Here is a 14,649-nt window from a genome sequence, read left to right as displayed (position 1 = left end):
TTTATCGCGGGTAGTAGCGATGCGATACGAGATTATTCTCTAGAACAAGCATCACTGATCCTCAAAAATCGCAGTGAACAAAGACCCGATTTTTGCCGCGATTTTCTCGCGGCAAAATCACGATAGCCTGTGTTAAAGTAGCCTCAGGGCTTATTCACACGTGCGTCGGCGGTTTTACGAACTGCAATCTCCCGCCCCCTCCCCACCACTTGTCCATACCCAGCAATGGGAAGGGGTGGTGCAGTGTGATCTGATGCATTGGAATCCAATACATCAGATGGTAGCGTATATCGGCCGGCCATGAAAACGGCGGCTGATATACACTCGTGTGAATAAGCCCTAAAAGACAGGTTTTCGCTCTATCTTTGGACCACACAGTGCAGCAGGCTCCATAGACTACTATGGGAGCCATCAGAAAAAGTAAGGGGGGTGACTTTAGCAGCGGCTGGTGCTGCTGAACACTGGCAGGTGCCTCTTGTAAGGCATTTAAAGTGATTATATTGCAGTAATGTCGACTGAGGGATTTCATTGCTGCGGTGTTATTTCCATGCAGCCAGTCATGTGAATGCACGGAAAAATTGTGAATAATAGCCGCTATTCTTCGCTCATACGACTTTCTGCTCTGAGTGTCACGATTTTTTGGTGCGGCTAACATAGCGCTGAAATAACGCTTGTGTATAAGAGGCTTAAGGGCGGCTTCAGATGAGCATATGCGCAAATATGCTCGTTTCAGCACATCATATTTTTGCAGTGAATGAGGTTGATTTGCGTATGTATTGGCGCATAGAACTGTACATTTTTGTGCATGCAGGGCCTGTTCAGACACGTGTGCAATGCACAACCTCCAGATTCAGGGCTTATTGAGACATGCGTATATCGGCCGGGTTTTCACGCCCGGTCGATATACGCTGTCCCTCCCACTCACCGGCTCTCTGCTTCTTTCCTCCCCTCCCAGCGGTCTGCAATGGGAGTGGGCGGGACAGGGGTGGAGATAAGCTCCCACCCCCATTCCATGCCCCTTGTCCATAGCCAGCAATGGGAGTGGGCGGGGAAAAGCGAAGCTTAGCCCCGTCCCACACTTGCGCACCTCCCATAGACATCTATGGGGATCTTTGGTGCGCAAATGTGCACAAAAAAAGAGTGCCATGTTTTGTTCCACGCACACAAAAAAGCTAATGAAGACAGATCCATTGAAATCAATGGGCTCTATTCTCCCCATATTGTGCGCACAAGTTTTGCCCAAATACGTTCGTGTGAAGGAGCCCTAAGAAGTCAAAAAGATAAGGCGAACACTAATCCCATTCACAGGCAGCTGTACCCTGTTTCCCTGAAAATAAGACACACCCTGAAAATAAGACCTAGCATGATTTTCCAGAATTTTTGAGGATGCAAAATGATTTTTCAGGCTTTTTGAGGATGCTTGAAATACAAGCCCTACTCCAAAATTAAGCCCTGCTAACAGGTAATTTAAAAAGTAAATTTAAATAGTGTCCAGGCAGCTATACATGTAAAAAAGTTAAACCTTTTTGAACAAAAATTAATATAAGACACTGTCTTATTTTTGGAGAAACACAGTAGATGTATGAAAAATGTAGGACTTGGCCCTTTTCCTACTGCACTCGTCACTTCTTTAACAAGTGGGCAGTGCTTAGCAGAAGGGAGCGCACCCCCCCGCTGTCCGGAAAATATACTGGAATTTAGGTATGGAATCAAATAGGTGCAGATCTGCAGCAGATTTAACCCCTCCTCTCTATATGCACTCCTCAGTCAGTAAGTAACGGCCATTTTCTGTGATTGTTTTTATTTCTTGATTTCCCCTTCTGTGATAGATTTAAAGGGGTTGTCCCGCGCCGAAACGGGTTTTTTTTTTTTTTCAATAGCTCCCCCGTTAGGTGCGAGACAAACCCAATGCAGGGATAAAAAAAAAAAAACGGATAGTACTTACCCGAATCTCCGCGCTCCGGTGACTTCTTACTTACCTTGCGAAGATGGCAGCCGGGATCTTCACCCTCGGTGGACCGCAGGTCTTCTGTGCGTTCTATTGCCGATTCCAGCCTCCTGATTGGCTGGAATCAGCACACGTGACGGGGCGGAGCTACGAGGAGCAGCTCTCCAGCACGAGCGCCCCATTCAACACAGAGAAGACCGGACTGCGCAAGCGCGTCTAATCGGGAGATTAGACGCTGAAATTAGACGGCACCATGGAGACGGGGACGCCAGCAACGGAGCAGGTAAGTGAATAACTTCTGTATGGCTCATAATTAATGCACAATGTACATTACAAAGTGCATTAATATGGCCATACAGAAGTGTATACCCCCACTTGCTTTCGCGGGACAACCCCTTTAACCCCTGGAGGCTACCTCCCCACGGCCGGATATCGCGCTCGCCAGCGTTCGTCTTTACGTTGCTGTAAGGCATTTTTATGGTAAAAGTGCCTCTTATCAGTTCTGTGAAGTAGCGGACCTCTGACGCGGCTTTCAGCATGTTCTTCCACTGCATTTGATGACAACCTCATATTACACCCCTGTAAACACCGCACGCCATGCGATGTGTTTTAGGGCGGTTTCAAATGGTTGTATATGTAACTACGCTCATCCGGCACTGAGTGTAGTAGAGTGTGAACAAGGTTTTTCGCTGGCCATTCAAACTCCACGCTATAGCACAGAGTTTGAAAAAAAAATGGCGGGGAGACCGGTCCTGCTCTATCTTTCCGGCACATAGTTAATACGCAAGGCAGATCCTTTAAGGAAAGCATTAAAAATGAATGTCTTTGTTTTGTCCCGTTATGCTACCGTAATTATTCCATGTTCGTGTGTTTAAGCCCTTAATGCCCATTTAGACACGATTATTGCTCAAAAGATGTCTTTTGAGCGATAATCGTTGTGTCCATTTACAGGGCAAGGTGATCGCTCAAACATTGAGCTCCGAGCGGGGGATGAAGAAGACAAGCAGGGCCGCTTGTCTTCTGCATCCAGCTGTTCCCTGCTTGGAGCACCCAGCCGTCATACAGCCGAGCGCTCTGAGCAGATGATAGGGAGACAAGCAAGGTGTTACCACTTATCTTCTGCATCCAGCTGCTCTCTTCTCGGAGTACCCGGCCGTCATACAGCCGAATGCTCAGAGCAGAGGATAGGGAGACAAGCAGGGTGTTACCACTTATCTTCTGCATCCAGCTGCTCTCTTCTCGGAGTACCCAGCCGTCATACAGCTGAGCGCTCTGAGCAGATGATAGGGAGACAAGCAGGGTGTCACCACTTATCTTCTGCATCCAGTTGCTCTCTGCTCGGAGTACCCGGCCGTCATACAGCCGAGTGCTCAGAGCAGAGGATAGGGAGACAAGCAGGGTGTTACCACTTGTCTTCTGCATCCAGCTGTTCTCTGCTCGGAGCGGGATATGAAGAGTGCAGCTGGACCGCTCTGTTTTTCATACCCCTCCTGTGATCAGGGAGCTGGATACAGCTGAAACAATAGTATCAGCTGTAAACCGCTGTGAATTCCTGATAAGGTTCATTGTTGTCTTTTAGCATGCTGAAACACAACGATGAGCGATGGCTTAATGAAAACTGCACGATGTCAGTGCAGTTACACACGATTATCACTTAAAAGACGGCTTTTGCGCAAATTTTGAGCGATAATCGTTGTCTAAATAGGCCCTTACTGTCCTGTTGAAAACAATGGACGATACGTTCTGTGAAATGCGAAAAGATCGGACATCGCTCATGCATATGACTCTGTTCAAAAGAATGGACTTTATACTCACGCAAGATTTGGGCGACTTGCAATGCACAAATCTCGCACAAGTTTCTCAGCCATGTGAAACCGGCCTAAGGGCCTAAATAGAGGACTGTGATTGCACGACGTTTTGTGAGTGTGAAAATCAAAAAACAAAGCCATTTATTTCAATGATTCTCGCACAATATTACTACATGCAAGAAAAAAATAGACCTCGCCCTATCTTTCTCGCGCCTAGTTTTTAGACATGCGAGAAAAGATGGGCCCTTCCCTATCTATCTTTCTTTCTGGGGAGTTTAAACAATGAAAAAAAATAGAGTTTGGACTGCCTCATGCGCAAATACACTCCATAGCAAATTTGCGCATGCGCCCATCTGAGGAAGCTGAAAGGGTGAAATCTGCTGAAAATCTGCACTGAAATCCATGTCAAAAGCCAAACTACATGCTGCCAGATTTTGGTGCAGATTTGTTATGTATTTTTTTAGACATTTATTAAAGTCTTTTAGCAAAGTTCTACCTGAAACAGGTACACTAGTCCTGAGCACTGGACTTCTACAGACTTCGGAAGTACACTCGCTGCACTGGAGCATTTTTGCACATAAACATGGGTCACGCCCTTCAACGTGATTTTTTAAACTTGCCATAGACTTCCATGGCAGCTTTCTGCGTAACATGCATTTGGGCATGAGAACCACGCCGTGAGCACAAACCCAGTGAAATCAATGTGTTCACTCCGTCACATTTTATGACTGTGAGTTTCATGCATGCAAAAACCTGCGCAAACCGCTCATGTGTTTAAGCCCTAAGAGCAATAAAATCCCCGTATAAGGCTAGTTTTACATAGCTGAGCGTGATATAAAGCCGTGAAACTCGGCCCGATATCATTCTAATGCACGCTCGATGTCCCTGCAGATGCAAGGTGTTTTTGTGTCAGAAACGCCTCCCATCACTTCAGTACAGTTGTGATCTTTCATGGCAAGTGTTTCCCATTGTTTTCAATGCAAAACCTCGCATCGCACTCGCGTGCCCATCACATGCCATTCAATGCGTTTTCCGGCCCCATTGAAAACAAATGGCGATGCATTCCAAAGGAATGCCCAAAGATGGGGCATACAGCAAGTTTTCGCTACGATGCAGGAAAGAATCTCTTATGTATATGACCAAAGAATGGGGTTCATATTCGTGCAAGATTTGTGCGTCCCGCAATGTACACATTTTGCGTGCTTTTCACGGTCATGTTAAAGTGGCTTAACATTCTCAAAGTGTTCTACATGGCCTTTATGGATCTTAGACAGTGTTATACGCCAGTTTTAGGGGGATTAACCAACTTCCGTTTTAATTTGAACTGATAGAAAAAGTTTAGCAAACAGGATGAACTAAACTTTTCAAAAGTTTGCTTATTACTACATACAACCAATAACAAGTGAGATCTTGCAGCTCAACAGGACTTTTCACAAAGGAAATAACTGTCCGCAGGACGCAGCGGAGTCACAGATTTTGTCAGTCAGTGTGGATTTTGTTGGGTTCTTAACTGCATTTTTTCAACAGGCTTTAATAGTATTCTATCTCCTGCATGTGTGAAAGGTCCCATAAAAGGGCAACAGATTATCATCCGGCCCATTTTGGCTCTTATAAAAGGAAAATCTAACAATGAAATGTTTATACCTTGTACAGTACACAGTAAATGAATGCGCATTTCACAAAAATCGGCATAAAGTCAATGGGGCTTATTTACTATTAAAATGTAACATATTTCCAGTGCACATTGCCCTGAAAACTGTCAAACATGCTTTGTGCCACATTTATTATGTGTTGCGCTGTGTCCGACAGGAGTGTTCCTTCATTAAAAAGGAGGTATGGCCTAAAGAGTGCCCAAAAATTGTGACAAATTGCAGCAAATTGAGCCAAAATTTTGTTGCAATTTTTGGCATTAACTAAGTCAACTAAAAGGGTCGTCTAAACTTAGACTAGCCAGTCTTAAAATTCAACAGATCTGTCACTCAGCAGAGCTACAGTTATAAATCTGTCACATTTTAAGATGGTCTATTAAGTTTGCACTCTGCAACTTTTAGACGATATTAGTAAATAGGCCCCAAGATTTCTAAAGGGGGCTCTTTCCACAACTTGCACAGGCATAAAAGCTTCTAAATCCAGGTCATATTTCTTGGGGGGTCTTCCTGGTGCTCACCTTATGGAATCACTCATGTTTGAGTATAGCCTGCTCTTGGCAGATTTATACATGGGCAATACTTTTTTCAATTCCTACTGTTCTACTTACTCCAAGGAATAATTGGTAACTTTGAAATATGTGGGCAAAGAGTAAAAGATTGTGTATGTAGAGCAAGGAATAGGCATGTAGAGGAACAATAAACTATGGTGGTGTGGCAAAAAATTGCAGGAATAGTGATTTGGGGCCAAAAATTGAAAGCGCCTAACTGAATAGGGTGCATATTAGAAGCTAATTCTCTGTGTGAGGTTACTTACTAGACCCCTGCTCTGTCCTGCTGGATTTATCTGGGTGTTCCACCCTGGGAAGTATCAAGTTGCCTTTGGATGGAGTAGATGCAATGTAGTGCTTATATTATGGAATGACAACAGATGGTGATCCGGTTTTGCATACAATTTTTGAATTGGATACAACTCAACATTTTCCATTGGGAAGGTAGGTGTGTGATATATCAAACTGGCGGAAAATTTCACCAGAAAAACAGTGATGTGCTTAATTTTAACACAACTTTATTTGTTTTCATGTTTACACAGTGATTTTACTTTATTACAGGCAATGTGAATGATGGCATTAACTCGAGCAGCAGGGGTTGGGATTGTCCATGCACACATGGCATTACCGCTTATTTCAATCAACGCCACCCAACCAGACCTCCTATTACCCACAGTGCAGATGCCAAACTTCTTTCCAAATTCTGAGAAAAAGGTTCTGCCACTGATAGACCAAAATATGGATGACCATAAACTGTTCCTGATCAAGTGTCAAAGCATAGAGAATCAATAAGGTTATCCTAAAATGAATTATGCAATTGTTTTTCTGGTGAAATTCTCTGCCAGTTTAATATATCACACATCTACCTTCCCATTCAGAGGCGTAACTTGAAGCTTCTGGGCCCCAATGCAAAACCTGTAACAGGGCCCCGAATTATAATGCTTTATTCATAGTACTGGGCTCCCTCTATGGAGAAGAGAGGCCTTACGGGCCCCCTAAGGCTCCTGGGCCCGGGTGCAACCGCATCCCCTATAGTAACGCCCATTGAAAAAACAGTTGAATCTAAGATGGCGGTATTGAAAGTTAGACTATGTGAATGGCATCTATTGATAAGAGAGAAAATCAATATGAAGATGGTTTCAAAATTATTTATACAAAAAGAGATTCCCCTTTACAAATAACTTTATTTAATCCTATTACATCTATGAAATGACCACTGTGGTCTCTGACCTGCCGCCCTCCCTATTGTAAATGGCAACTTGTGGGACAATTTATTTATGTTACTGATATAGTACCAACTTATTCCACTACAGTACATAGAAATTGTCCTCAGACATATCAGCCCCTGTCCCCATTGGGGTTCACAGACTAATTTTTCCTACCTTAGATACACACACAGACAAATTTCGACAAAAGCTTACCAACCTACCAGTCAATTTCCTGTGATGTGGGAGGAAACTTTTATCCAGAGGAATCTCACACAGATACATGAGTTAATGCTTCTGATTAGAGATGAGCGAGCACGCTCGGATAAGTCAGTTACTCGAGCGAACCTCGCTCTTCTCTCGTAACTGCATTCTTGTCCGAGCGTGCTCAGGTGGGGGTGGGGGTGGGGCGGCTGGGTATAGAGGGGGGTTGCAGGGGAGAAAGTGGGAGAGATCTCCCACTTTCTCTCTCTCTCCCCCGCTCACCCCCGCCGCCCCCCCTGAGTACTCTCAGACAAGAATGCAGTTGCTGACTTATCTAAGCGGGCTCGCTCATCTCTACTTCTGATGACAAAATAATTCCAAAAATGTGTAGAGTTGCAGACGTTTGGGACGAGGGTCCGGGTAATAGAAGTATAAGCAATAGAGATGAGCGAGCGTACTCGGTTCGTGTGTTTTTGCACTCGAGCACCGCTTTTTCCGAGTAACTGACTACCCGGACGAAAAGATTCGGGGGGCGCCGGGGGGCGGCGAGGAGCGGGGGTAGCAGTGGTGAACAGGGGGGAGCTCTCCCCCCCCCCCCCCTCACTCCCCTCTGCAACCCCCCGCTCACCCCCAGCTCCCCCCGAATCTTTTCGTCCGAGTAGTCAGTTACTCGGAAAAAGCGGTGCTCGAGTGCAAAAACACCCGAACCGAGTACGTTCGCTCATCTCTAATCAGCAATACTAAATCACTACCTTCTCTCCTCCACTTGGCAGCCAGATACCGCTACAAGATCACACTCTTCTTTCCTCCTGTCTTGTTATCAGGGTAATGCAATCTGAAAGGTGATTTATACAGTATATATAGCTGCTCGGGAGGAAATTATATATTTAGTTTATTACTGTAGTTTGGCAAACTATACAATTTGCAACCAATGAAAGTGTTGTACCCATAAGATGTTTTAATGCATACTTATTTAAAGTTACATTTATCCAACTTCTAAATAACTCTGTGATCTGTTTTTTTTAACACCAGCTGCATGATAATAACCAGAATCTTCTGACCCCCAGAATATGGGATGACCTTTTCTTTCACCCTTTTAGAATGCAGCATATGCCCATTTGACAGAAATATTTTTACCTGCAATAATGTGTGGCGTTCATCAAGAAAGCAGCTCTGAGACCAGGTAAGATATAGCCATTTGTGCTTTTAAGCAAATCATTAACCTTTTCCAATCCAACTTGTATTCTGGTTTTCCTAGGGAGCTTACTCTTTCTGCTGTTATACAACAGCGCTATCTGCTGGCTAAAGCCAGTACTGCATGAGGTGACACGTTGGATAGGCTCCGACAACAGGGAGGCTGTCAATATGCAGTAAGAGAACCCCGAGAGATTTCTTCCAACATCGGAGCTGTACAGCCTTAAATCATAATGTCTTTAGACATCAGACAGTGGATTGGAAAGGGTTAACCCTTTCCAATCCAATTTGTATCCTGGTTTTCCTAGGGGGCTTACTCTTTTTCTGTCGTTATACAACAGCGTTATATGCTGGCTAAAGCCAGTACTGCATGAGGTGACACGTTGGATAGGCTCCGATAGCAGAGAGGCTGGCAATATACAGTAAGAGAACCCTGACGAACGTCTTCCAATATCAGAGCTGTACAGCCTTAAATCATATTGTCTTTAGACGTCAGACAGTGGATTGGAAAGGGTTAAAGGACCACACAGGAAAGTATTTTTCCATCACTTCCCCATCATCTGATTGCTTGTTACACTCTGAATGTCTCCTCAGTATATTGCAGTCACTTTCATGCAGTGCAGCCTCCTGTCGGCTGCCTATCAGGCACCATCTTAATGCTGAGATTTCTCCTTGCTTTATCTCTTCTCTGCTATGTTAGCTTTTCCATGATGTATCTGCACAGAATCCCATGAGCAGCTAGAGCCAGTACCATTTCTGCCTGCTGAGAGGTCAGTATGTTTATCACTACTTTGTATATTCGCCTTAATAAGCTACAGACCTATGCAGTCAGGAGGATCAGCTGTGAGCTCTTTCATCATAACTGTGTGACAGGAGCCTCTTATCATCAGCAGTAACTGTTATAGGAGTTTCTGTCCCCCTAAAAAGGTGTAGCAGAGTCCATGTAATACCATCACAAAAGAAAAATTGACTTCTGAGAGAACATAAAGTCTAATAAAACTCCTGAGGAGAAACTCCAGGAAATTTCAGATGGAAAGGAATAACCAGCAAAGGTGGGTCCAACCAATATATATATATACACAATTTCTTTTGGGGGGGGGAGGAGGTACATGGGGAATGAGAAAAATTCACTGGAGTGGCCCTTCATGGATTTAACACTGTAACATAGACCTTCCACCCTTTGAGGATTAAGTAATTGGATTTGCCCCCTATACATCCGGCTGAAATCCAGAGCAGGGAGGGAAATCTAGCTTGCCTGTAGTCATATAGCTTTTACCATTATTGAGCCTCTATGATCAACCATTGTAAGGGCTCAATATTTGGTCCTCTTACCACGTTTTACTTTGAACGAGTCAACAGGTAATCTGCATGAATAGTCATGTGGGTTTTTACTGGTCTACAAGTCTTCAGGCAGTGGAGGTGCGGACAATTTTCATATAGGGATTACCAGATCTGGACACCACCCCAACTTTCCCCCAATCATCATTTTGGGGTGGGGACCATTTGATGAATTTCTTGCCCCTCCCCCCCCAACTTCGCCTATCCATTAAGGCACCTTATAGTTGTCCTAATTGAAAAAATGTTTTGCTTTGTGACAAAAAAAAATGAGTAAAATGAATACATTTCAGCAAAAAGTAAAAGATATCAAGTGTCATTTTACTATACATTTCATCACTTCAATGACAGAGAACAAAACATCTCCCTCGCTGCCGCTTTACACAATAGACACGTGTCTTACACCACTGTTGCTGATGTTCAAGCATGAAAGACCTTTTGATGCTTTTGTAATATTATATATTTTTATTGCATTTTTAAAATTTTTACTTTCAAACACATACCTTTAAATAAAAGTTATCCACCATGCGGCCAGAACAAAAAGCGGAGACTAAGAAAAAAAAACATAAATCAAGAATAAACACAAGAAAAATAAAAGAAAATGGAAAAAAAAAAAGAACCACTCAATGAGAGCAGGCAGTCTGTGGAGGAGGAAACCTAAAGCTTCTCACTGCAAAGTGGTATTAATACATAGCCCAGTCTTTAGGAACTCATTTCACAGTCTGTATGTTAGGAATGAAATGTTTGCTTCCCCTGCATCATCAGTATGGATGCATCTGTGTGGCTACATACCATATGTGTAGTAGGCATACCACACGGACACACCTGTATATGCATTTATATACAAATATGCATATATTTGCATATACACATATATGTATACTTAAGATATATAAATTCTTTCCTTCATTGATTTTATCAATCTTGAGGTCCTTAAATCATCACCGTAAGTGCAAGATGATTGAAGATGTAGTTTTTTTTTTACTAGTTCTCTTCCAGTCAGATATCAGTACACTCAAGCATCAAGGCAAGTTTTCAAGAGAGCAATACCGAAAACTCTGTGTTCCCAACTCTCGCTGCCGAGATAGAACATAAAAGTGAAGTTCTCTTGCACATCTGTATTGCTGTTGTTTATGAAGGTGGTAAGTTTTATTATCTCTGGTCCACCTCGGATAAATTAGCCTTGGCATTCCCGCTGCTGTCCTCACTCTGTTCTACTGAATACATTTCCTCCATGCCTTCTTCGCTATCATTCTCCTCGGATTCAGTCAGAAGCTCCTCGTCTTTGTACTCTGCCACGTCCACTGCTATGCCGAGATGCTCTTTGAGTATTCCGTGGTGTTTGACATGGTAACGTTGGTTCTGGAAAAATTTGATGATGGTGTGTTTAGGCAGGTCTAGCTGAGCCGACAGTGTGTGGATGGCTTCTTGGTCTGGGTAAAGGCCCACATCATGGATGAAGCTTTGTAGGATGCCTAGCGCTTCCAATGAGATTTTGGTTCGCGACCTTGGCTTTTTGGTGCAGCTGTCTTCTGATGGAGGTGGGACTGGTGGGGCCTCTTCTTTTGGAGGTGAGGTCTCTTTGGCTTGCTGGGCTTGTTGGCCCAGTAGTACCTGTTAAAAGAAGATATTTTAATCTTTAAGGCTCATATAAACAAGTGATAGAAGGGTATTATTTGGTATGAAATCAGTCAAAAATCAAGACATTATTGATGCAGAATATATATATCTAAATTGGGCTGGTGTCAACAACTGAGAAGCCTGGGCAGATGCCAGATCCCGATGACTTGGTGGGCCCACTTAGGGGTTGAATCGATCTGGTCCTCATTAATTGAAATCAACTGTATCCGTTTATTAAATATGTGATAATATTGACTATGATAGCAGTATTGCAGGTAGCTAGGGGCTTCCTTCTCCCCCTTCTCTGTCACTCGGGAGGCATGATGATTTTGTGTGTTGTTCCATAGGCTCCTGGCCAAAAGAGCCCAAGCAGAGGATGGAGGGTGTCGTGGTAGCATGATAGAGGTGTGTTTAATGGGTTTACTATTTTCCTTTATTGCCATGACACAGTGGGGCCTTACTCATTGCTCCAACGGCACAGTGAAATCTTACTAAGGGCTCAGGGGGCAAGCGGAGCCTATAAATAATGAAGCTCCACTGTAACTCTGTCACCCCAAACTAAAATATGTTCAGAAACTTTAAAAGGGTTGTACCAAAATTTCAAGTTATCTTCTTTCTACGGGATAGAGTATAACTTGCTGACTGGTGGAGTCTCACAGCTAAGAGCACCAAAGCTCTTGAGAATGGGGGTCCCAAGTTCCCTTTCCTCCTCACTGCGGGGTTACTGCTCCCCCACAGCGAGGAAAAGACTGAGTAAGTCAACATTCACTTTTAACAGGACTGCGGAGATAGATACGCTTCGAGTATTTACATCAGCTCCATTGAAATGAATGGAGCACCAATTGTGCATACTCAGCCAGCACCCTGATGTCACTGTAAGAGAACGAGCGCCCCCGCTGTGACAGTCAGAGGAGGACACGGGACTGCCCTTCTCGTCATCGATGGGGGGGGGTTCAACAGTGACACCTCCTCTGATCACCAGTTATACCCTATGCTGTGGATACGGGATAACTTGTAATCTTGCAATTACCACCTTAATATGTAAGTATGTGTGTAATATACTTGTATATTATCATATTCTATCTACGATCCTGGCTGAGGGTATGTTCACATGGGGTGGATGTGCTGCCTATTTTACATCACATGTGGAAGATCCGCAGCATACTACAGCGGCAGCAATGGATGGGATTTACAAAAATTACATCCGCACACTGCTTAAAAAAATCTGCATTGTAAATTGAACTGTGATGCAGATTTCAAAGCTGCAAAATGTCAATTTATACTGTGAATTGCTTGCGGATTTGTTGAGTTCCATAGGGAAGTCCAAAAATCCGCAATAAATACAAGTCTCTGTGGATTTTTTTTTACCTATGAATCCACTGCAAAATCTGCAGATAGGAACACTAGGAAAATGAAAAAAAATATATAAAATTAAGAAAACCCACCTTGACAGCCATTCATTGCTCTGTACAGTCTTGCCTACCCCCTCTCTGCATCCTGGCCTCCAGTGATGACGTTGGACTGGCCTATGACCACTGCAGCAGTCACATGGATTGGACATCCTCACTGGAGGCCAGGAGACCAATGGGGTGCAAGAAAGACCTGCCGCAGAACAGGGGGAGGGTAAGTAAATGTTTTATTTTTTTTTTTTCATTTTAACTATTCTGCCATCCCAAATCTACACCAAAGTGGCGTAGATTAGCCGCTGCGGAATCCCTGCAAATGGAAAATCCAGACTGATTTCACGCTACAAATCTGCCCCATATGAACATACCCTAAAAATTTTTTGCTGACAAATACTTTGTGCGATCTAATTGTTTTTTTTTTTTTTTGTGAACTACTGTTTCCTTAGGAGTCTAGAACTAAGACATTCCAGTAGAGCAGAGTACATAAAATCCGTCTTGCCAGTGAAGTATTGTACTCGTTCCGTGATATAATCAACCACTATTAATAAAACATGTGAGTAGGAAAGAGTATCGGCTTGTTTGCTAAAAGTTGACTACATTAGATAAAGCGTCTCGCCTTCAATCTCTGTGTGTTCAAATATGTTTTGAAGGGGAGAATGGAAACCAGCTGGAACCCATGTGTAAAATATAATGGTCACTGCCTGCAGGGAAGGAAGTGAAATACTGAATGAACGCGTTTAGGAAAGTATATAATGTAGTGTATCATTATGGCAGTGATCTAGATTACATGTAATAAGCACTAGTTTAGTGGTATTTTTCTATCAGACAAGGAATTAATAAGGAGCTTGAAGGGGTTACTGACACTTTGTATGACCAAGCCTTCCCAGATATTTCCCATTGTTTCGGACGGGAACATATGAGTACAGTTCAGGTGACCAAGAATGTGCGTGTCCAGCAAAACCAATGTCTGGAAAGCTTTTAGTTTTGTGAGTTCTAAATTGGACTTGGTTTTGGCCAGACATCAATCATAAATGGTCATTCCCTAAGAGATTTTGTCTACAATGACACACGTCATGGTGGTCGTCTGGTGAAATATGCCACCCTCAATAAAAACAGGAACCAGAATCTGTTGTCATTTTTTTGTAGCCACATAATGGTTTTACTTTTAGGCTGCATGCTTTAAGCCAGCACATTTAACAGTCTTCACAGTGATACTGCAGAATAGTAGTTATGTGAACTTTCAAAAGAGTTTGGAGCAACAGAGGAGGCGTAACCTATATGAGAAATATTCGGTGTATATTACAGTGTCACTCTGGCAAAATCACATGTTTCCATCACTGCACCCCTCATCTGATTGTCTGTCACATTATGGAGGTTTCCGATGTACATTGCAGTCACTTCCATGCAGTGCAGCCTCCTGTCTGATGCTTATCAGGCGACATCTTAATACTGGAATTTCTACCTGTTTAAGTTCTCTATACTCTGCTAAGACTATCATGACGCATCACATTCCCAGCTAGAGCCAGTACCATTTCTGTCTGCTGGGAGGATACTGTTGTTACTTTCTGTATTGTATATTCACCTAAATAAACCACAGACTATAATTATACCGGCAGGAGGATGAGCTGTGGTCTTCTAGATTATAATATAACAGGAGCCACCAATCATCAGCAGTAACTGGGATATTTGTTTATGTCCCCCCCCCCTATGAAGAGCATGTGTGGTGCAGTCC

The 14,649-nt window shown here is 43.4% G+C and overlaps 1 protein-coding gene across 2 annotated transcripts in view; it reads right to left on the bottom strand.

Moving 5' to 3' along the window:
• Positions 1 to 10,191: 10,191 nt before the first annotated feature.
• The window catches only part of SATB2 (SATB homeobox 2), a 185,688-nt gene continuing 181,230 nt past the window's right edge, over positions 10,192 to 14,649 (bottom strand). For both annotated transcript variants that reach the window (XM_066575682.1, XM_066575681.1), the window contains one exon: positions 10,192 to 11,505. In XM_066575682.1, coding sequence (XP_066431779.1) covers positions 11,044 to 11,505 — 462 coding nt within the window. In that variant the 3' untranslated portion in view covers positions 10,192 to 11,043. The remainder of the gene's footprint in view (positions 11,506 to 14,649) is intronic.

The sequence above is a fragment of the Eleutherodactylus coqui genome, chromosome 8 (assembly GCF_035609145.1).
Source record: "Eleutherodactylus coqui strain aEleCoq1 chromosome 8, aEleCoq1.hap1, whole genome shotgun sequence".
NCBI classification, from domain to species: domain Eukaryota; kingdom Metazoa; phylum Chordata; class Amphibia; order Anura; family Eleutherodactylidae; genus Eleutherodactylus; species Eleutherodactylus coqui.
This window is presented reverse-complemented; position numbering and strand designations above follow the sequence as displayed.